At 43.1% G+C, this 23,473-nt stretch overlaps 1 protein-coding gene across 2 annotated transcripts in view; it reads right to left on the bottom strand.

Annotated features, from left to right (window-relative positions):
* Positions 1-23,473, bottom strand: part of ldlrad4b (low density lipoprotein receptor class A domain containing 4b) — a 165,743-nt gene that overhangs the window by 45,480 nt on the left and 96,790 nt on the right. For both annotated transcript variants that reach the window (XM_060921922.1, XM_060921923.1), the window contains exon 3: positions 19,450-19,590. In XM_060921922.1, coding sequence (XP_060777905.1) covers positions 19,450-19,590 — 141 coding nt within the window. The remainder of the gene's footprint in view (positions 1-19,449; positions 19,591-23,473) is intronic.

Below are 23,473 nucleotides of genomic sequence, written 5' to 3'. Positions count from 1 at the left end.
GACCTACGTCACGCGTGGGCGGGATCACCTACGTCAGTCTGCCATGCACGCATAAATCCAAGCGGAAGCTCTTCCATTTGGTCTCTCACGGCTGGCTCCCGATGGATCTGGACGTATAAAGAGGCGCTCTCCACCCCAAAAAGACGTCTTCTTTCTTGCAAGATCCATCACTCAGCGCGATTTTGCTTCTTACCCTTGGCAAAGGTAAACTCTAGAGTCGCGCGATCTCTAAACTCAGCCTGAGTTACAACCGGTTTACTTGCATTAGAAGTGACGTCACGACTGCAGCCCAGGCAGTCAGAAGTTAAGAAGCGATTGAATCCTTTTTAACTCAAAAGCGCTGTGCATCTTATTCTGATCAGAGACTTTTCCTCACGAACGCTGAGGTTCGGACCAAGAACCCTCTGCTTTTCACGGGAACCACCCAAGTGCTCCGTTCGACCCGAAAGTTTCTCCGCCTCCATCACGAGCGGCTCACGTGCTCCCACGGCGAGGCCCGAGACTACACCGGCGAATAGTTCTTCATATCTTGCTAAAGGCAGGATTAAGTAAGATTTTGGCATTTGGGCATAATTAGGATAGTCTTAGGAATTTGCTTTTATTTGAAATAGTGTGAATTTAAACCCAGGTTTATTGTTACACTGTTGAACACGCAGCGTGTTGATTTATTTTGGTTCTATGTTCTCTCAATTGTTTAATAGATAGGCTGCGCATGCTTCTCTCTTTTATTCTTTACTACTAACATATAGTTCTCATTATTATACATCTTGATGTCATTAAGATTTCAGTGGATTCAGTATGGTTATGAGCTAGTGGGTTAGCTACAGCTTCGCTTTTGTCTGCTTAGCAACACAAAGCTAATCAAGGCCTACCATGTGCTCAGCAAGCCATCAGGCCTAACAAACACACTTTAGCTAGGCTATAGGGCCTTTCACAAACACACATACTAGCAACACAAGGCTAATCTAGGCCTCCACCACGTGTAGTTAGCTACACGAGGCTAAACACAGAGCTAATCCTTTGTTCTGTTTAGATAACATTCTTTTGTTTAGCTACCAACAAGCTAGGCCTCCACCACGTGTAGTTAGCTACACGAGGCTAAACACATGGTCAAGTCCTTCACACTCCCTCTCTCTCTCTCTCTCTCACACACACACACACACACACACACACACTTCACTGCTTGTATATATTGATTTATCTTTTTATCTTTGTATAATAAATTCATTTATTAAACAAACTGTGTTTATTTGTGTGAACAACATCTGAAGTCCCCAATTTTCTCAAAGAATTCAAAAAGGGTGCAAATGTTATATAATATGGTAAGTGATCTTAATAATTTGGAAATGTACCATAATTTAGCTGTTTGGTAATTTATTATTAAGCACCAGGATTAATGGTATGATTCACTAAATGATTCCCTAAATGATTCATTGAACGATTCCCTAAATGATTCATTGAACAATTCCCTAAACGATTCACTAAATGATTCATTGAACGATTCACTGAACGATTCACTTCAAATGAGAGTGATTCTATGGTATGATTCAATTCAAACGAGTCAAATTAAATGATTCAATGGGATTGATTCATTTTAATTATTGACCTTCAAAATTTAATGAGACTGATTTAACGAGATTGATCACTTAATATCAATAATTAACTGATTGCACCCACAGTTAAAATTGGTGCCCCGTGTGAGGCGATTGGTTTGTTGACTTCTGGATTATTGTTCAACAACAAATAAACTATCAGTTTAATTCAGCAACTGCTAAGGTATATCCCCAGGTGTGTTAAAACGGATAACAGTAGTGTGATAACCATATCACCAATACTCATAACCTATTCAACTTAGGATAAGAGAGCATTTCCAAATAAACCTTCATAATTAATTACATAGTTAATTAATAATGATTAAATTAATAATTAACTTGATTAATTATCTAACATCCAGCCTAAGTAAAATGGCATCCCCTCATGTCTCAAAAATGGAAGACAACGCTCAAGACGTGTCTCTCCTTGAGGTCATTGCAGACCTCATTCACTGCTCTGCCTCCGAAAAGGCAAACATTAAGTACATGAGTGAGAGTGAATGCCAAAACAACCTAGACAATTCAAACAAACATATGAGAGATCCAAAAAGAACAACTATTAGTGTCCAAGTGGCACTAGGTAAGCTATTCCTATCATACTTCCAAAATGCTGATTCAGAAATCAGATGCCTTCGCGGAGAGGTTGAAAGGCTGACCACCAGCAACGCCAAGCTGACAGCCGATCATAATGATTTACATAGGGAGTGTGAGCTCTTGAAGACCTCCCTTGATAATTGCACCAAACGGCTAGAGAAAGCCGAAATGGTTGCTAAGAGGGCTGCCCAGGAGCAGACCCCCCAAGAGCAGTGCGAGGGGCGTGAAAGACCCCCAACAATGCGCCAAAGCTCAGAGCGGGAAGAGGCGTCCGAACCGGACACCGTAAATGATCTGGTCGAGAACCAGACATCCCGCCAAACTCCATCAACTCGCTACACGACTCCGTCGTCGTCTAGCCAGGATGGAGCCGCCCTGCGCTCATCCCGAGCCCAGGCCCGTAGCACACCTAGGTCAGTGCGCTTCAGTCTCCCTGATCCATCTCCAGACGAATCAGACCACGCATCTCGTGCGAAGCGGGAGCGATTCCAGAGTAGCTCAGACAGTGAGTACTCAGAAGAGCCAAGAAGGTCGCACAAGGACGTGCACCAAACCCTTCATTTACGGCAAATTGACCTACTTGCCAAAGATGTCGAACAATTCGATCCCGACAATCAAAGAACAAATGTAAATAACTATTTACGAGAAATTGATCGATGCCTGATGGACCTGCCGAACGCCACAACACGTGAAAAACTTAAACTAATCTGGAAGACCTCCAGTAGTAGCGTTCGTGCCTTTTTAGAGACACTACCCCCAAACATTCGCGATAGTTATTCGAAACTTCGCAATTACATGAGGGAAGAATATGCGCCATACACGGACGAAACCTCCGCGATATTGTGTGCATTACAAGTCAAACAAAAACGGTCTGAGGCGCCTCGTGAATATTACAGACGGCTACGTACTGCCTATTTCCAAGGTAGTAGTGCACCAGGGTTGGAAGAAGATAGAGGTTTCATATCTCTCTTCTTGCATAACCTCCACCCAAGCGTGCGGACCCATGTCACACTGACGTGTCGACAAGGTCGCTATTCGATGAGGGAAATTAGGCGACTAGCCCAAATGACCTGGGAGACCATCGTCAAAACCGCAAACGGAAACGATGATGAACCCAGGGTCCTTAGCCTCCAGGGTGAGGACAAGCCCCCGCTAACCTTAGAAGGAGGTGAAGCTCCAAAAGGGGGACCCACCTGGAAAAATTCCGGTCCAGCCCGATCCTTGCCGAGCCATCACAAGGGTGAGTGGAAAAATCGACAAGGTAAGGCCAGGAGGGACCAAGGGCGAGTCCACAGTGACGATGGCAATCGCCCATCACATGAAAAGGGTCATAGGGAACAAAACGGTTGGCAGCAAAACCGTCATCCCCGCTCTGACCAGAAACGGCAGAAGCGTTCCGACCGTAGCTCTAAACGCAAGGGTAGAGACGACCAACACAGTGACTCAGACCAACCTGGTGAGTTCCACTCAGAGCTGGACTCTTTAAAAGCCCAGTTGGCTGAGATTAAAGAACTGTTACAGGAGACGTCAGACCCCTCAACAGATAAAACACAAGAGCCCAAGAAAAATGACAAAAGACCAGTCACTGGCATGACTAGGCCAGGAACCACGGGTATATCTCGTAAAAGGGGGAAGGAGATCCCTCTGAAACAGCAGGCGAGGGTCAGGATGTAGGGCCCCCCCTGGTGGCGAAGGCAAACACACAAAACGCACTTCATGTGCGCTAAAGTCTTCACCATCATCTCTCAGACACACGGCTCTCACAAGGCGACCCAATCCCAACCAAGCCCTGCGACATAAACTTAGTCAACTTCACACAAAACAAAACCCCACAGTCGTTGAATCCCACAAAATATGCACAAACCCGTTGCGACGAGATCAGTGCGAACACCGATCAACCGAGCGCCACGCGAGATCAAATTTCTGAAGAACTTCAGTTCATGTCTTTGCACACCGAGTCCGGTGTCGAAACACCTGACATCGCGACTCCCCCTAGTGGCAAAAATCTCCCTCTATCCATCGACTCAGACACAGACACCCATTTCACCGCTGGTGTAATGGCTGCGCTGTGGAACATGTTAGGCGTCAAGGCGAAATTCCATATCGCGTACCACCCTCAATTCTCTGGTCAGGCTGAACGAGCCATTCAAACCATTGTGAGCATGCTGCAAAAGTATATCACAAACCATGGTAAAATTTGTGATGTGAAACTTCCCTTGGTGCTAAGGGCCATTCGGTCCACCCCTCATTGCGCCACTGAAGTCACACCCTTTGGGATGATGACTGGGCGAGAGTCGGTTCTTCCCCCGCATCTCCTATACAAACCAGAGGCCATGAGCATCGCGATTGCATACACCGCACATCAATATGTCGCCGACCTACAACGCCACCTACAGTCAACCTTTACAGGTGCCCAAAAGAATCTCGATTCGAGAGTAGAAGGACACAAAGCCTACTACGCTCGAATCTCAGAGAAGTTCCTACCACCCTGGTCGAGACCTTTCGATCGTGGGAAAACCGTTCCCCGTCGCGTATCACATTAGGACATCTAGGCCTAATTAAACGCTTTCATATCGATTTCCACGATAATCGAATCAAACCTTTTGAACAGTCCTCACTCCAAAAGGGGGTGGACGACAGCTAGGCCCATCCTGTCCACCTAGTTTGTACGCATCACTCAACCATAAGCGTACACTAACATTCCCGGTCAGACTTCACCAACCCAATGAAGTAATAACCCTTCAGTATAACATGGTAGATAAAATACTAAAATCCGCTATTATTACTAGTGTGTATTCATCGCAAATACACCTGGCATATAGTCTTGGCAGTGCTATCCTCATTTTTGTGAATCCACAAACTTAGAGATGTGCACCCCCACTAAAGACATCCACTGGGTCTGCCCAGGCAACCCATACATAACACTACACACCTAGCTAGATAAGATGGTCTGTGTCCCCGACAGCTAGCCGCAGTAGCGCACGCTTTCTAGCCAGACCCCCCACTGCTATCACCTTCCCAGAAGATTAGGTTTGCCAACCCAAACACTAATACTTCTTTCCTTCCTTCATTTCTTCTCTTTTTCTTTTTTTTTATGCATAAGAAATTGAACACTACATGTTTCATGTTCCATGTTTAATTTTTTTGATGTGGTTTTGATCTAGTTAGTTAGTGATTATATGCCCAAAATGCCCATAGTGATTATATGCCCAAAATGCCTCTGTCTCCAACTGTCTTACTGGAACTCACAAGTTTACAGTCTTCACAGGACACCATGGACTGCACAGGACAAGTCTACCTCAAGGACTATGGACACGGCGATGATACGATACGGTGCTCTCAGTGCTACGACTCCGTCATACCCCTGAGACCAAAAGGGGGACTGTAGGTATCATGCCGCCATCTTGTGTCAGAACTACAATTCCCAGGCAACTTCCGTGTGACCTACGTCACGCGTGGGCGGGATCACCTACGTCAGTCTGCCATGCACGCATAAATCCAAGCGGAAGCTCTTCCATTTGGTCTCTCACGGCTGGCTCCCGATGGATCTGGACGTATAAAGAGGCGCTCTCCACCCCAAAAAGACGTCTTCTTTCTTGCAAGATCCATCACTCAGCGCGATTTTGCTTCTTACCCTTGGCAAAGGTAAACTCTAGAGTCGCGCGATCTCTAAACTCAGCCTGAGTTACAACCGGTTTACTTGCATTAGAAGTGACGTCACGACTGCAGCCCAGGCAGTCAGAAGTTAAGAAGCGATTGAATCCTTTTTAACTCAAAAGCGCTGTGCATCTTATTCTGATCAGAGACTTTTCCTCACGAACGCTGAGGTTCGGACCAAGAACCCTCTGCTTTTCACGGGAACCACCCAAGTGCTCCGTTCGACCCGAAAGTTTCTCCGCCTCCATCACGAGCGGCTCACGTGCTCCCACGGCGAGGCCCGAGACTACACCGGCGAATAGTTCTTCATATCTTGCTAAAGGCAGGATTAAGTAAGATTTTGGCATTTGGGCATAATTAGGATAGTCTTAGGAATTTGCTTTTATTTGAAATAGTGTGAATTTAAACCCAGGTTTATTGTTACACTGTTGAACACGCAGCGTGTTGATTTATTTTGGTTCTATGTTCTCTCAATTGTTTAATAGATAGGCTGCGCATGCTTCTCTCTTTTATTCTTTACTACTAACATATAGTTCTCATTATTATACATCTTGATGTCATTAAGATTTCAGTGGATTCAGTATGGTTATGAGCTAGTGGGTTAGCTACAGCTTCGCTTTTGTCTGCTTAGCAACACAAAGCTAATCAAGGCCTACCATGTGCTCAGCAAGCCATCAGGCCTAACAAACACACTTTAGCTAGGCTATAGGGCCTTTCACAAACACACATACTAGCAACACAAGGCTAATCTAGGCCTCCACCACGTGTAGTTAGCTACACGAGGCTAAACACAGAGCTAATCCTTTGTTCTGTTTAGATAACATTCTTTTGTTTAGCTACCAACAAGCTAGGCCTCCACCACGTGTAGTTAGCTACACGAGGCTAAACACATGGTCAAGTCCTTCACACTCCCTCTCTCTCTCTCTCTCTCTCTCTCTCACACACACACACACACACACACACACACACACACACACTTCACTGCTTGTATATATTGATTTATCTTTTTATCTTTGTATAATAAATTCATTTATTAAACAAACTGTGTTTATTTGTGTGAACAACATCTGAAGTCCCCAATTTTCTCAAAGAATTCAAAAAGGGTGCAAATGTTATATAATATGGTAAGTGATCTTAATAATTTGGAAATGTACCATAATTTAGCTGTTTGGTAATTTATTATTAAGCACCAGGATTAATGGTATGATTCACTAAATGATTCCCTAAATGATTCATTGAACGATTCCCTAAATGATTCATTGAACAATTCCCTAAACGATTCACTAAATGATTCATTGAACGATTCACTGAACGATTCACTTCAAATGAGAGTGATTCTATGGTATGATTCAATTCAAACGAGTCAAATTAAATGATTCAATGGGATTGATTCATTTTAATTATTGACCTTCAAAATTTAATGAGACTGATTTAACGAGATTGATCACTTAATATCAATAATTAACTGATTGCACCCACATTATTAACCTTACTTTCACGTTATAAGTTAAACAGATGTTATATTAAACTTTGTCTTGTCAACATTTTGGAAATTGTTTGTGTTCATTGCGATATTGTTTAAAATGTTACTTTTCAAAAAGGGGTGTACTCATTTACGCTCAGCACTGTATATATAAAAGGCAAGCTTTCCACTCCAGTGATAAGAAAAGGTACAGGGCCCGTTTACACGAGGACGCTGTCGGGTAAAAACGACTAAATATTTTATCGGAAGTGCCTTTCGTCTACACGGGGACGGCGTTTCCGAGGCTGAAAAACGGAAAAAATTGAAAACGCCTTCCAGAGTGGATAAGTTAAAAACAGCTCCCGTTGCATATCCGTCTAAACTACCCAATACGCCAAACTCTGCTCGGATCTGCTCACGTCGGGTACGCGTTTACGTCATACATATGTCATATACTGTACATGCCAGCCCAGGAAGTAAGAAAGTAAGTAAAAAAGTAAGAGCATGTCTGATTACATCAATCCAACGGACCTTCAAGCTGCTCTGGCAGCTTTAATAAACGTCCAGGAGTCCTTCGAACATCTATACCGAATCTGCACATATACCGTTAATGAACAGAGGCGGGTATAGCATGCTCTTACTTTTGTACTTACTTTCTTACTTACCATAGCCAGAGTAGTCAAAGTTTTCGCGGCGCAGATGTGCAGATCAGACAAGACGGAAGACGTTGCGCATGCATGCAGACATAGCGGAGGTCTTTCACAGCACCACCTAGCCGCCTGGCATGCACATCCAATTGAATTCCACGCATTTATGTGTCACCGTATAGATGCAGATTTCCTCCTTGAAAACGGTCGTGTAGACGCGGAAAAAAGTGAGAACGAAAACGGACTTTTGCGTTTTTGTTTCAGACCGTCCCCGTGTAAAGTGGGCCACAGTCCAGTCCCTTTTTCTCCAAGAGAATAGACCTGCTTTGCAGCAACACCAAAAACAGCTGATGTTTTCAGGGCTTGGTTAGGAACAGGAGCGTTACAGGAGTTCTTTTTCATTATTCTACGGGAAAAGGACCTCATACATTTCTGCATGAACATTTTAGCAAATTCAGACTGTTCACGTGCTCTGAGAGGAGCACAAAGCATGTGAAGAATGTGCGTCAGGTTGGGAGGGTTTGCTCAGCGAGTAGATGAAACTGTTAACCATGGTAACACGGGCAGCTCTAACAACAGTTTTTTGAGAGAGAGACGGAGAGAGAGACAGAGAGAGAGAGTTAAATTGTTGGGCTGCATCAACACTGAAAAATTACTAATGTGAACCTGAGGAGCCTTGCTGTTGAGTTGAGAGATGCTCCTATAGCCTGGAGCACAGAATGGGCCTCCGCCAGCATACTAATACCAACAGCTGGGTCTTTTAGCCTGGCCACATCATCTGCATCTCAGCACCTAATTGGCCAGCTTGATAGGAACACTTGGTTTTTCTCTCTTGCTTACCACAGGCTAGTCTATTCACTACTGTATCTCTTATTCTCTCACCTCTCCCTCTCTCTCACACACAGGCACAATGCGTAGACAAACGGCTGGACTTCAAATAGACTGCCTTCATGTTCTTTTCCTCTCTGTGTGGCCTCCCCTCTCCTTTTAGTCTTTTCCTCCTTCCCCCCCCACTGGATTTCATTCTAGCCTTTGAGCAAAACCTGATTCTACTCCAGGGAAAAAAAGCAAATGCTTAAGACTAGTCCATTTATTGCTATGCTTTCTTCTTTTTGTCCTCACCGTCGCTCTCCTACTCTTTGAGAGGAAAGAGGAGAGCTGTCAGTTTCCCACCTTTAATGGTCCCAGTTTCATCATTAGCCCCAGAACCCACTTTGCTTTGGAAAGAAACAAGAAGGGAGGAATGACTAGAAGGGAGCGCAGGAGGGAGGGAGGGAGGGAGGGAGAGGGTTGTTCCTCGTACTGGGTGGCACGCAGGACAAAATGCTAAAGAGAACGCTGAAGAAAAGCGTCCAGTAGACCTCTGAGATAAACAATCCCAGACCCCCACCCCCCACGCTTCTCTTGTCAGGTGACACTGCCTGATATCCATCTGTAATAATGGCGACAACAGCACCGTCTCGAACAGCCATGACCAATGCAACGACGTGTGGGGTACTGCAATCAAAGAAACGTATCCAATGAGCAAGCGGATGCAGAAAATTGAGACTCTATTCACACAGACAGCGTTTTCAGCCATTTACCACTAGGGCTGGGGATGTTCAATACTTGATGATGTACAAGAAGTCCAAATACAAGATGGAAGTAAAGTACAAGATGCCCAAAAATTGTCTTTACCAATTTTATCCAATATAAAAAAAAACCTCACCCTGGAAGTGTAGAAATACTAGGAGCTTCCCATTTTACATAGAAACTTCATTACTGTTTAAAGCATTGCTGTGGATATGTTGCAGTGTACATGGCAGCATGTGGATTAATGCCTGGATGTTTTGTGCATCACTAATAGTGCTCATAATGTCTGAACTTGGTTACTTTAAGGAAAAGCCTTTGGGTTCTGCGTGATTATCTCCTTACAGCGACACCCGTCAAAGGGTGGGATATATAAAGCAGGAAGCAAACAGTCTGTTCTTGGGCAACACGGTGGTGTAGTGGTTAGCACTGTCGCCTCACAGCATGAAAGTTCTGGGTTCGAGCCCAGCGGCCAATGGGGGCCTTTCTGTGTGGAGTTTGCATGTTCTCTCTGTGTGGGTTTCCTCCGGGCGCTCCGGTTTCCCCCACAGTCCAAAGACATGCAGGTTAGGTTAACATGAAGTCCCCTTGAGCAAGGCACCTAACCCCCAACTGCTCCCTGGGCGCTGTAGCATAGCTGCTCACTGCTCTGGGTATGTGTATGCTCATTGCTCACTTGTGTGTGTTCACTGCTTCAGATGGATTTCACTGTGCACAAGACAAAGGCTACTGCTTGAAGTCGATGTGTTGGAAGCAGGAAAAATGGGCAAGCGTAAGGACATGAGCAACTTTGACAACAGCCAAATTGTGATGGCTAGACTGGTGATTCTCAACTGGTTTTGCTTCAGGACCTATATTTTATGTTGGACAACACATCACGACCCAATACTACACAAAATCTGTCTCATATGGATGTAAACGAAGAAATGCATATTAAATTTTGCATAATAATAATTTGCCTAGGCCTCATAATAATCGACTCTCAGAAAACAGGAAATAAATCAACTTACATATTGCACTGTTCAGGCGGTATATACAGTGGAAAATATCGGTTTATTAAATGCAATGCATATGCTTAATCAACTGCAAAATTAATTATTCGCATGGCATTAATATAAAAAAAGGCCAATATATAAATGCATACACAATCTTAAGTGCGTGCAATGTACGTAGCCTAACAAACAAAACACAAATATTGAATGGCAAATTGTGCACTCAATATGAAAAATACACAACTATTAAAGCATAAACATAATAATGGGATTTAACAAGAACGGAGCTGAAATCCTAGCCTGTGCATATTAATGGGAATTCTGATGCGATTTCATTGCGATAAGTGTCTCAAAATCAGGATGAAGTGTTCGGGTTGGCTACGTCTGTTGATTCATCCAGTACGAGTGCATGATAGGTCACATGACTTAATATGCATCACCTTCTGTTGCTTTATGTCCATCTTGTATTCTCCTTGGTATGGGGTTATTGGAGATTGACTTTTTTTTTCCCCTCAACTGATTTATGCCGAGGATCTCTCTGGTCATGTCGACAACAGCAGGTAAAACAAGATCCTCTGTAACTGGGTGGATCTTTCTGAATTTTGAAATGTTATGAGTGAGTTTGTACGAAGTGTGAAGTACTGTACTTGCTCCTGAACAGTGCATGTGTTTTTGATCATTTTTTGAGATGCGTCCACATCTTATCGCTTTCTTTTGAGGAAAAAGAAAAATGGCCTACTTTAGGAATTTCATGCTTTCCACAGCCGAGAACACAAACCATGCTTGTCATATTTTCATATATATATCATCTCATTATCTCTAGCCGCTTTATCCTTCTACAGGGTCGCAGGCAAGCTGGAGCCTATCCCAGCTGACTACGGGTGAAAGGCGGGGTACACCCTGGACAAGTCGCCAGGTCATCACAGGGCTGACACGTAGACACAGACAACCATTCACACTCACATTCACACCTACGGTCAATTTAGAGTCACCAGTTAACCTAACCTGCATGTCTTTGGACTGTGGGGGAAACCAGAGCACCCGGAGGAAACCCACGCGGACACGGGGAGAACATGCAAACTCCACACAGAAAGGCCCTCACCGGCCACGGGGCTCGAACCCGGACCTTCTTGCTGTGAGGCAACAGTGCTAACCACTACACCACCGTGCCGCCCATATATATATTTTTTTTACAGCCTTTTATAGGAAGAGGGAATTTCACTTCATTTTTCAAATGTTAGCACCAATCATTTACAGATGAACTAGTGCCAGAACTGACAGTATTTGATTGGATGTACATGACGTGACCGAATTTTTCATTGGCTATAGGGGATGTTCCACTATTATCATGATTATTAGGAATTATTTATAAGCAGTCAGTTAACGGTCTTGAAATAAAGCTGAACAAATACAGTAACCATGAAAATGCATGTTATTTTAATGCGATATGTAAAAATTAATAGCTAAAGAGATTCAAGGTTTGGCTGAATTCTTAAATGTGGTAATGCATCAAAGCTAATGAAACCTAATACACCGAGTTACTCTAGCAGTACAACTGTTACAGTATAAGAAAGAGTCTCAATTCATCTCAAAGTCGTAGCACTTAACTAGCTAGCTACCTTTTACTACACAACGTAAAAAAAAAAAAAAAAAAGTTACTCTCGTGGCAAAAATATTAAAAGTAGAAAAATTACCACATGGTAATTTTCTATTACCATGGAGGTGACGTCGGTTTGACTACGATAAGCAAAAGGTTCTAGCACAGTCACGCCAAATTAAACCAAATCAACAGAGAAGTGCCGATTCAAGGTCATCGGAACTCACAAATCTTTTAGACCACTTCATTTTCAGTTACTTAGTTGATATGGAAATGAGAAATATTCAAGAATGAAAAGCATTCAATAAGCCACCACAACATCCAAGTCATCAGCCATCTTCAAAAAGCTGAATTACTTTTACTTTGTTCTCCTAAACATCAAAGGGACAATGGCCAATAAAGAGAATCAAGGAGATCACAAGAATGTGCTTCACAATGTCTCTAAAACACAAAGTACATGAAAAGTGACAAAACAAGCGGCTCATTCAAGCCTCATTTTTCACAAGTCACATAAAAAGGCTCTCAGACATTTTCACTTGCATTCAGCTGCTTGTCTTTCCAGTCCGGCATTTCAGGGAGCAAAACAACTCCATCAGCCACCTCTTCTTCTCGCTCTCTCTCTCTCTCTCGAGCAGTCTCAATGCCTCCGTGCCTGACTTTGCCTCTCGTAGAGTAGAGCTGCTGCATAGAGAGGAGGTGACGTCGGTTTGGCAATGAGTGTGTTAGCATGAGAATGCAGTGGCCTCAGATTAGCGCAAGATGATGAGGATTACGCATGGAAATCCCAAACTCAAACAAACTGAAGGTAGTGCTCTTTACTCAAAACGAGACGCAAAGACATTGAACATGACCCGTATAACCTCTGACCCCTGATCAACCTGGCTAAAACCTGTGAAGAACTGAGGGATTGAGATGGGAGAGAGAGAAAAGAGGAAATTGCAAAAAATTGCTAATGAGATTCTTACTTCTAGGGACCACCTAGGCACCCTTATAATGAAATACTAGAAAAATCATGTGCTGTGGGCATGAGGTGGATTTTTACATCTAGAACAATAAGGCGAATCAACGTGAGAAGAAGCATAATGGTGGAGTTCCCAATTTTGCACTGAAAGGCCTTTTTTTTATTTTACTCCAATACACCTAATTTAAGTAATCAATCTTCAAACTCCAGAACAGTGTCAGGGCAGGGAAAATACAAAAAATGAGACACAGGCAAACCATATTCAGGACTAAGGACATGGTTTTCCTCACGCAATGAAACTTCCACAGCACGTCAGTACATAATTCACATTATGTACTGAATACTATGCTTTAAGATCAATCAAGGTACAAGTTAAGACTGGAGTTCAAGCTGTTAAGTACGACACAAACAATTATTACTCTCCGAATCCATCTACTATTCCTACCTGTGTACACTAGATAAACTGTAGAAGCTGTTCACTATGGAAAAAGTGTAGCAGCAAGCAAGCAAAAAGTAGTAGCTAGCAAGTTAAAAAAGTCTCTCATAACAGCACACGATACGAGATAAAAGCATTACAAATGTGCAGGTGTGCAGAGATTGCCATATAATGGTGGGTGTTGGGAAGGGGTTTGATTAGCCCAGGTGGGTGTTGGGAAGTGGCTTAGGAAGGGCCTTGTTTAGTCCAGGCAGGTGTTGGGAACAGTCATGATTAGTCTAGGTGGGTGTTGGGAAGGGGTTTAGGAAGGACCGTGTTTAGTCCAGGCAGGTATTGGGAACAGTCATGATTAGTCCAAATGGATATTGGGAAGGGGCTTGGTAAGGACCGTGTTTAGTCCAGTTGGATGTTGGGAAGAGCTTTGTTTAATCCAGGTAGGTATTAGGAAGGGCCTTGTTTAGTTCAGGTGGGTGTTGGGAAGGGCCTTGATTAGTCCAGGCAGGTGTTGAATGGTTATGTTTAGTCTAGGTGGGTGTTGGGAAGGGGCTTGGGAAGGGCCTTGTTTAGTCCAGGTGGGTGTTAGGAAGGGGCTTAGGAAGGACTGTGTTTAGTCCAGGCAGGTGTTGGGAATGGTCATGATTAGTGTAGGTGGGTGTTGGGAAGGGGCTTGGGAAGGGCCTTGTTTAGTCCAGGTGGGTGTTGGGAAGGGCCTTGCTTAGTCCAGGCAGGTGTTGGGAACGGTTATGTTTAGTCTAGGTGGGTGTTGGCAAGGGGCTTGGGAAGGGCCTTGTTTAGTCCAGGTGGGTGTTAGGAAGGGGCTTAGGAAGAACTGTGTTTAGTCCAGGTAGGTGTTGGGAATGGTCATGATTAGTCTAGGTGGGTGTTGGGAAGGGGCTTGTTTAGTCCAGGTGGGTTTGGGAGACAGCAGGTGTGTTGCATGGTCTGACTACCTCAGGAAAGAAACAGTTGCATAGTTCAGTGGTGGCACCATGGACTCTCCAGTACCTTCTGCCAGATGGCATGAGAGGGGTGGGAGGGGTCATCCACAACACTTGTGGCACAATGCCGATCAATGGTAGTAGAAGGCACCAGTGTTCAGCAGAGTGACCCCAATTATCTTTACAATCCAGTATATGTAAGGTCTAGAGGTCTGTGACAGTAGACAAATACCAAGCTGGTATTATGGTAACACTGCTTGAGGACACCCAAATACTTGATATGGAATACAAATGGCAGGTTATTTGTATGAGTAAGAATTTTTTTTTTAAACTGACTATTGTACCTTTTACAGATTAAAATCATTTTCTTCAACGTGCAAAGTGCTGTGGAAAGTCCCTCCAAGTCTAGGAAGAAACAACAACCTGTTTCAGGAAACACGAGATTCAGATTTGGCAATATTACATCTGGGCTGTTACAGACAACCATTCATGGCTAGGTTGCGGTTATGATGCCTTATTTCAGCTATAAACACTGCATTTGTCACTGAAGTAATTTGCCATTTGTGTTATTTTTTTAGCAAATTTGGAAGCGAACAGTGTGCAGCAGTGTACGGTCATGGGTCAAGGCAGCAATCTTAGCTGGTGCAAGTGTCATGATCAGGAATGAGGTTTCATTTCTCAACACTTGTGGCCTCCCGGTTAGGGACCCCAGAATCAACTTAAAGATGAAACTGCATATGCCTAGTTCTCTGGCTTTATTGACCAGCTTACTGGGAATAATTGTAATTCAATTTCTTCCATGGATGAAGGGCAGTGTGAAGAGAGTGTGAGAGAGTCTCCACTGCACACTGATCCTCTTGGGCAAGAGGTCGAAGGAATCAGCCATGGTTCCGTTGATGTGTGCCATTCAAATACTGCATCGCCACAAAAGTGAGTGCCAGCGGTTGGTAGTCATCTTAAGTTTTCTTTGGCAACGGCACAGTGGTGGTGCTTTTCAAACACAATGGGACAATGAATGGAGTTAGTGAGCAGTTGGAAATGTTGGAAAACAGCTGCCATACTCCGCTTCAGAAAGAATAGTCCAGCACAGCAGCTTTGTAGGCATCCACTTAAAGTTCTTTCATTTCTCTCTCTTTGTTTCGCCTACTGTGGACAGCCCTTGCATGAAATGGACACAAATTTCACAAGGGATATGAAAGTACACAAGTAGAGAGCAATTTGTAGAAAACTGCCAAAGTGTCTGAGAGAAACAGAGGAGAAGTAGGAAGGTGGTCTACTCAGTTTTGTCAAAAGACATTAGAGAAGACACCAGTGCAATGCCGCTGGTACGGAGCTCTAAGTGTGTCCAGCTGCCATTGGTTTTTAACTAGCTGGCCAGCTCTAGAGGAACAAGGTCCTTTGGCTTTATTCAGCACCACCCTGGAGAGCCATTAAAACATGCTTCAAAGTGTGCCACTCTCAGGCCTCTTCTGAGGAACGGGGTTCTAAAGATTTCTCCAGGAAAGAATGACGTGGCTTTTTAACACTGAGCTGGGATCAGCTTCTCAGCTCCTGCTTGCAAGGAAAAAAAAAATGCTGTCATGTTTATTCAATGCCACTTGGACAGTCTACTTAAAATAATCCCTTAAATCACATGGACAAAGGGAGTGATGTGAAAGCAGTGCAAGATAGAACAACAGAAGCCTGTATCTGCATATGAATGCCCACTAGCCTGTAGCTCAGCATGGAGCATGGAGGGGGCACAATCACAGAGTCCTCCATCAGTTCCCCCTCGAAAGCCCCTAAGGTCCTCCAAAGTCCCCTAAAGAGAAACCCTACACCGAAACAACCCTGTCTGGACACGCGGAGGTGAAAAGGTCCCTTTACCCATGGTGGCCCTCTAGAGCTGGGGTCCTCTGTGTTTAAAGCCATGGCTGACTGTAGCCCAGGGGAGGCTCATGGCCATCTCCTGACACTCCTTTCAATTCAGACACTTGAACACACTCGCTTTACGCTTCATTGGCTGGAGAGTCACACCGGATAATAAGCGAAGCAGCTGTAGACGGCCCTGTCGTTTGATCCGAAGAGAACGTTCAGGCTCATTAACCTTTTAGTGGCCGTACATACAGTCATGGTGCAGTGCAGCACACTTCATCCACACTTACATAGATATGTAGATTTGAGTTGAGCCCAGACAAGAGGGAATGGGAATCACAGCAGGGGTTTTGGCCACATGTCCACTAATTAAAATCAGCAGGCTACATCATGGAAAAAAAAGTGCACCTTTTACAATTTTTCAGCTCTGTACATGATTGTGAAGAAATAACAAGAGTGTTTTGGAAACACAATGGATGAATCATTGGTGAGACATCTTTTGTGGTTAATTTGACCAGGTCACTGGACCTAGAATGCACCGGAGTCCTCAGACGGTCACGTCTGAGTCAACATCAAAATTCAAAAGGAGTCAAGTAAGGGTCAAGACTGAAACTAGAAGAAAGTTAAGCAGTGGATAAGGCCAAGGGCAAAAGAAAGACTGAGCCAAAATCTAACTAAAGCAAGTTTAGGGTATTTTTCCCCAACATTTTTAATTCAAGTTAAAAACAGAAGGAAATACTTTACAATAAAACGGATGCAGATGGGAAGTGAAACCATTTTTCATCACATTTTTCTCTGCCACTTTGCACGGCAGTGATTCTGTGTGGAAGGAAAGACCAACTACATTTACTTTCATTTTTAAAATAAAAACGTATGAGATTCATTAGGGTCCCTGTATTCGTCAGCTAAATCAGTAAACAAGTGTAATTTAAAAATCTACACTAAGCAAGCATAAAAAGGAATTTTCATGCAAGCATATCAGCGATGGTGTGATATTTGCTTAAACCGCTTAATGCTTTATCCATTCTATTTACCCATACCTGCTGTAGTCAGACAGTAGGGCACAATTTCCATGCTTTTATCTGCTCTGTTTTTTTCCTCTGTTAAATATTTACCTGAAGCCATAGGCATAATAGATTTGTCCACGTACCTTTAGTTATATTCCTTTTTTTAATCAAAGTGATTATATATCCAACATTAACTCCTCTAGTAGACGCAGGCTAATATACAAAGTTCATCTGAGTAGAGTTTAATCTCTGTAATTTTCCCTGTTTAAAAAAAAAAAAAAAAAAAAAGCATGTCAGACGATTAGCCCATTTTCTCAGTGGTTAGGCCCGTGTCAGTCCCATTTATTCCCTGACATTTGCATTCATTTTTCTAACAGGGTCTCGGCTCAATTTTGCAGCAGGAGAATATTCTCTGCCACATTAAAAAAAAAAAAAAGCCGAAAGCACAGCCTCTGACTTAGTTAATTAGTTCCTGTCTTCATAACGACAAAGGTGTTGTGAAACCAGCTCTCTCCGAGAATCTTTGAACATGTCTGTGCTTACTTTACGCCGCACTCCTCTACTGGCTAAATAGGTGTGCTGTTTTTAAAGAGGTTTTTTCTCTCCTTCTCCACTCTCCTTCCTATTCTCTTGGTGTCCTTACACCAGGGGGTAACAAAGGGCTAGTGCACATCAAAGTGAACTGGCTGTCTGCCACTGCTTCTGCCTGCTGTCCTTCAGGCAGTGCACTCATGTAGCTGAGCTTCAAAACTACAGTCTTTTTCATCTCTGCATTTAAGAAGAGGGAAGCGTCTTCTCTGAACACGGAGTCTCATCACACCACACAGCACGGCAGTGTCGAGAACCAGATCTGATAGTGAGGGTAATTTTTTTTTTTAATTTAATTTTTTTTTAGCCATCAAACTATGATAAATTTAGCCCGAATTTACGGTTGCCATGGCTGAAAGTACAAAGACGTCACATTTTCTACAGCCAACGCTAATAATCCTTCAAGTACAGCTGTAACGCGCAACAATTCAATCAATACGTGAACATCTCTCATCACTTAAAGTGAGGAGCCTAGTCATAAATATGATCCTGTAACAATGTTTAAAAAAAAATTATATTAACCTCCTAAGGCCCAAGCTGTTTTTTTTACATGCATTTTTTATTTCTCTTTGCTATTTGGGCTTATTAGAACCTGATTAGAATAAAAACTAAGCATCATCTTTTGATAAGATGTACTTTTAGAGAAAAAGTATGTCCACATATGTGGATTCTTGTTCCGAATTTCCATAAAGTGCTGTCCACGCATGTGACCGCTAAGCCCTAGGAGGTTAACTTGGAAGTGAATATTTGTGAATGACAACAGCACAAAAATGAAAACAGAAATAAATAAAATAAAGGGATTAAAATAATTTAAGGAAAAATGTTCTCAAGGGGAAAAAAAAAAAAACGAAAGAAAAATCCCAAAATAAGCAAACAAAATGTTATTCTGCTGTGTTTTTAATCGCGCTTTCGGTGATAAAACGTTCACATTTAGTGCTGCAAAACTGTAGAACTGGCTTCCTCTGGATGTAAAACAAAGCAAATCTCTCGCGGCATTCACGAGTGCCGTCAGGACTGTTTTTCTGTGAAAACTAAGGCATCAAATAATTTGTAAATCATTTTTTGTTCAATTTGAGGATGGATTTTTTTTCCTTCCTGTTACTATTGTCATTTATTTCTTTTTTGTTAACCGAGAGCTACGTGTATATTATCTTCAGGATATCAAATGCTCTCTCTCAATAATAAAAAAAAAAAAACTCATCTAAAATACAAAGAAACACTACTTTCTCTCTCGAAATAACTAAAATAATATAACAGGGTACAACAGTTTTTTTTTTTTATTTTGTAATTAGTACTTATATGTGTAAAGATAGTTGGATATACACTGCCTTGCAGTAGAATTCACCCCAAACCTCCCTGAATGTTTTATAGTGTTATTATAAAAAAGTGTTACTGCCCCTCCCCTCTCCCCCCGGCACGTCTGGTCATCCACAGCAGCTGGCTAGAAGACTTGCTCTCCAGGCTACTCATAACATCCTGTAGGCTAATAACTAGCAGAGGCATAGAGGAGTCATGTGACTTCCACTCCAGTAAAACCGAGGCAGCAGACACTCACAGTAGAACAGGGCGGGAGAAGGGTGCTGGGTGGAAATGGGGCAGTTCTCTTCATCGCTGTTGTCTCCACAGTGGTTGAGTTGGTCACACACCAGCGAGCTGAGGTCCAGGCAGCGGCCATTGGTGCACAGGAACTTGCACTCTACAAAAGAAAAAGGAAGAACATGGTCAAAACCTAAAACGAGAACAGTATTCAGTGAGCACCAAGAATCTGTAGGATTTTAATGTAAACATTGGTTCACTATAACTAGGTCTGTTCTGCATACAGGCGGCACGGTGGTGTAGTGTTTAGCACTGTCACCTCACAGCAAGAAGGTCCGAGTTCGAGCCCCGTGGCCGGCGAGGGCCTTTTTGTGCGGAGTTTGCATGTTCTCCCCGTGTCCGCGTGGGTTTCCTCCGGGTGCTCCGGTTTCCCCCACAGTCCAAAGACATGCAGGTTAGGTTAACTGGTGACTCTAAATTGACCGTAGGTGTGAATGTGAATGGTTGTCTGTGTCTATGTGTCAGCCCTGTGATGACCTGGCGACTTGTCCAGGGTGTACCCCGCCTTTCACCCGTAGTCAGCTGGGATAGGCTCCAGCTTGCCTGCGACTCTGTAGAACAGGATAAAGCGGCTACAGATAACGGATGGATGGATGTTCTGCATACAAGAAGGCCACCATTTTGTGTGCGCATCTGGCACAACAAAAATCCAACAATTCTTCTGTTAATACAGGCTTTCAATCATAAGCACCGATATTTCCTATGAACATGTTGCAGATCGAGACTTTTTGGTAATTAGCAGCTCATCTGGCCGACAGGCGATGAGCTTATCCCATGATTTGTTGTCCGTTGTCCATCCATCATCGTTTCACGAAAATCAGTTCTTCTCTCTCAATCCTCCACAGATTTGTATTCTTTTTGGCAGGAAGGTGGGTCTGCCTTAGGTGCATATGACTTCTACCCAAATTTGCATAATTGCAATTAATAATGAAGATACAGAGTAATTAAGCCCTAACGAGCAGTAGTCACACAAATCACTTCTTCTCACTCAATTCTTCACCGATTTTGATTCTTTCTGGCATGAAGGTAGGAGTACCTAGGGTCCATATAACTTCTACCCAGATTTGCTTAATTACAATTATTAATAAGTTATGGACAAATTAAGCCTTAATGAACAGTTCAACAAAAAAAAAAAAAAAAAAAAAAAAAAATATCGCTTCTTCTCGGTCAATTCCTTGCTGTTTTGGATTCTTTCTGGCGAATAGGTAGGGATTCCTAGAAGGTATACAGCGTCTATATATAGCTTGCAACAATTATTGCGCAAGGTGGCCCACTTTAGATCGTTCCTTCTGGACTAGACAGGGCCGGAGTGAGCTATGCAGTCACTGACTGTCTCGTTCAAAATTCCTTTAAAAATGTGGTATTATCTACCATCTGTGTTTCTGCAGTACTTTATCTGCCTTAATGCATAGACTGCAGTATTGCAAAATAACCGCTGCTATTTATAAATGTTTTGTAATTTTATTAACGGCTTGTGACGGACTGCACAGAATCTGAGACATACCTGCCTTTGTTTAAGGTTAAAACAACTGACAACTTCTCAGAATTCTCAAGATAATGGAGACAGAGTTAGCGTTGAGATGACCAAAGATAGCTGGAAGGCTCAAGTCGGAACAGTTGGTCAGGTTGAATGCATCGTTTTCAAGCACTAAAGAACATAATGCCAATTTTCAAAGCTTGAGAAACTAATAAATGACGAGAAGCATCTCTACATCTTTACCATCTGAAAGAATGCAAGGATCTATGAATATAAATGACATGTAAATTCAAAACACTCCCATGATCATGTAATATTTACTCCATCCCCACATTGGTTATGCTATACGTCATTGGCTTATAGCCCTGGTCTGGGAATAGCACTCATTTTTCTGCTCAAACACAGTGGATCTGACTAATCAGCTAATGACCAGGCTTTCCTGAGTCAACATGAGTGTGTTATTGCAGGAAAACAGCCATGGTTTTATTATAAAAAGGCAAGAGGTAACATTGGGACAATCTGAGCCTGTATGTCTGAACTTCTCATAGATACCCGTCCAGCAAAGTTAGATCTTTCTCCTGTATATCAGGAGAATATGAGCATTTTTGTCCCAGGGAGGGGGAAAAAAAAAGTCTCCAAGGTCCCTCATCACCTCAAGACTCGACTGTTGCAACTTGTTCCTGAATGTGCCCCGAGGTTCTTGTATCTACAGTCGAACTTGTCTTCAATTACACATGTCACTCCATTGCCTCATTCCCTCCTGGCTTTATGCTGCTGTCAGCATTAGATTTAAAACCTTGACCAGCTCTGCCCTACTCGCCAGATTCCATATAGTACCTCAAGGCCTTTGAGCCGCAAATACAGCTCAGCTGGACCTGCCATCTTCAAATCACAGGGAAGGTGAGCATTCTGTACTGTTGTGGAAAGAACTCCCCCTGGCTGCCTGAACAGCTGAATGCTTTCGCTTGTTGGAATCTCCAGACTTGGGTCAGTCTGCACCAGCATGAGGTAGGGTTTTTTCCCCCCTCAAGCAAACAACAAAGCACTTTTGTGAGTCACTTGAGATAAGAATGTCTGAAAGATAAGAACGATTAGTCCAGGTCTGAGCTTGTGTTTACTCTTTGTTGCTACTGTACACACACACACACACACACACACACACACACACACACACACACACCTCTAACATTAGCAGACAATCAACCAGCTAGTTAAATGTGTCGCTTATAGACACAGGGAGTGTGATTTCAATATCATCAATGTTGGCATATTCTCAGGGATTTCTATAACAGTAGCCAATAATGCCAAAGCAGCAAACACTTACAATTACTAACAGCAGCAAAGTAAGATAGACGTCTAGCTTATTATACATAGAGGTGGACAAAGTACCCAACTTCATGACTTAAGTCAAAGTACAGATCCCAGTGGTCAAATGTTACTCCGATACAAGTGAAAGTTGTCCAGTCAAATTTTTACTTAAGTTAAAGTACTGAAGTACTTGCTTTTAAAAATACTTAAAGCATATAAGCAGAACCATGGCCTCACTTTTCGTTTATAAACGCCTTGAGACCTCAAGAATGGCACAGGAATAGTTTTAAGCGTTAACAATAAATCTAATAGAGTAATTTTTACGATTAAAGTGATTCATATAGGTAGCGGTCTGAGTGAATGACCTTGACGTCCGTAACGTCACAGCAGGAAGTCTATCGGTTTCATCGCCATTTCCGCTATACTAAAACACAGAGCTGACTGCAACTCCGAGCCTCCATTTTGAGCTAATTAATCGCCATGCCACGTAGATGTGTTGCTGGCGGGTGCAGCACCACGACAGAAGGTGGATTTACGTTGCATTCATGGCCCAAGAATGTTCAAACTGCAAAGATTTGGACGCATTTTGTGAGAAGTTCACGGGCACATTGGGAGCCTACAAAGTGGTCTCTCCTCTGCTCTGCACATTTTACTGAAGACTCGTACGAGACCTCTGATCTGTTGAGGAGCGTTGGCTATAAGCCCGTATTGAAAGAGGGTGCAGTACCAACAATTAAAGAAAAAGAAAACTACAAGAAAAGGAAAGAATTTATTTTATTTATTTTTAAAGGAAAGTAAGTTTAGTTGCACCAGTTCTCCCAGAGTGAGCCGGGGGTTGCTGGTAAAACCCGGGACAGAATGGGACATATTATTGCTTGGGCAGTGACCTCCCCGTGTTTGTTGCTAAAACTGGTGATGCCCCGTCCCGTCCCTGGTTTTAGTAATTGCTGGAGCCAAGCAGTAATGGTGGAGTACTCAGTCTGGAGAAAATGGAGAATGAGTGGACCAGCCATCTGATTTCTCCATTGGATCTGCTTGCCTCAGCAGCAATGTCTCACCCTTACATGGAAGGAGCAAATGAACGGAGAACTGAACGAACAACTGAAAGATTGTTTCAAAAACAAATCGGCCACAAGATCGGCCTGCAAGAAGCGAGAACAGAGACGGGTAAGCTCCAACTCTCATTTGGATACAAAAC

Source organism: Neoarius graeffei, chromosome 5 (assembly GCF_027579695.1).
Source record: "Neoarius graeffei isolate fNeoGra1 chromosome 5, fNeoGra1.pri, whole genome shotgun sequence".
NCBI classification, from domain to species: Eukaryota; Metazoa; Chordata; class Actinopteri; order Siluriformes; family Ariidae; genus Neoarius; species Neoarius graeffei.
This window is presented reverse-complemented; position numbering and strand designations above follow the sequence as displayed.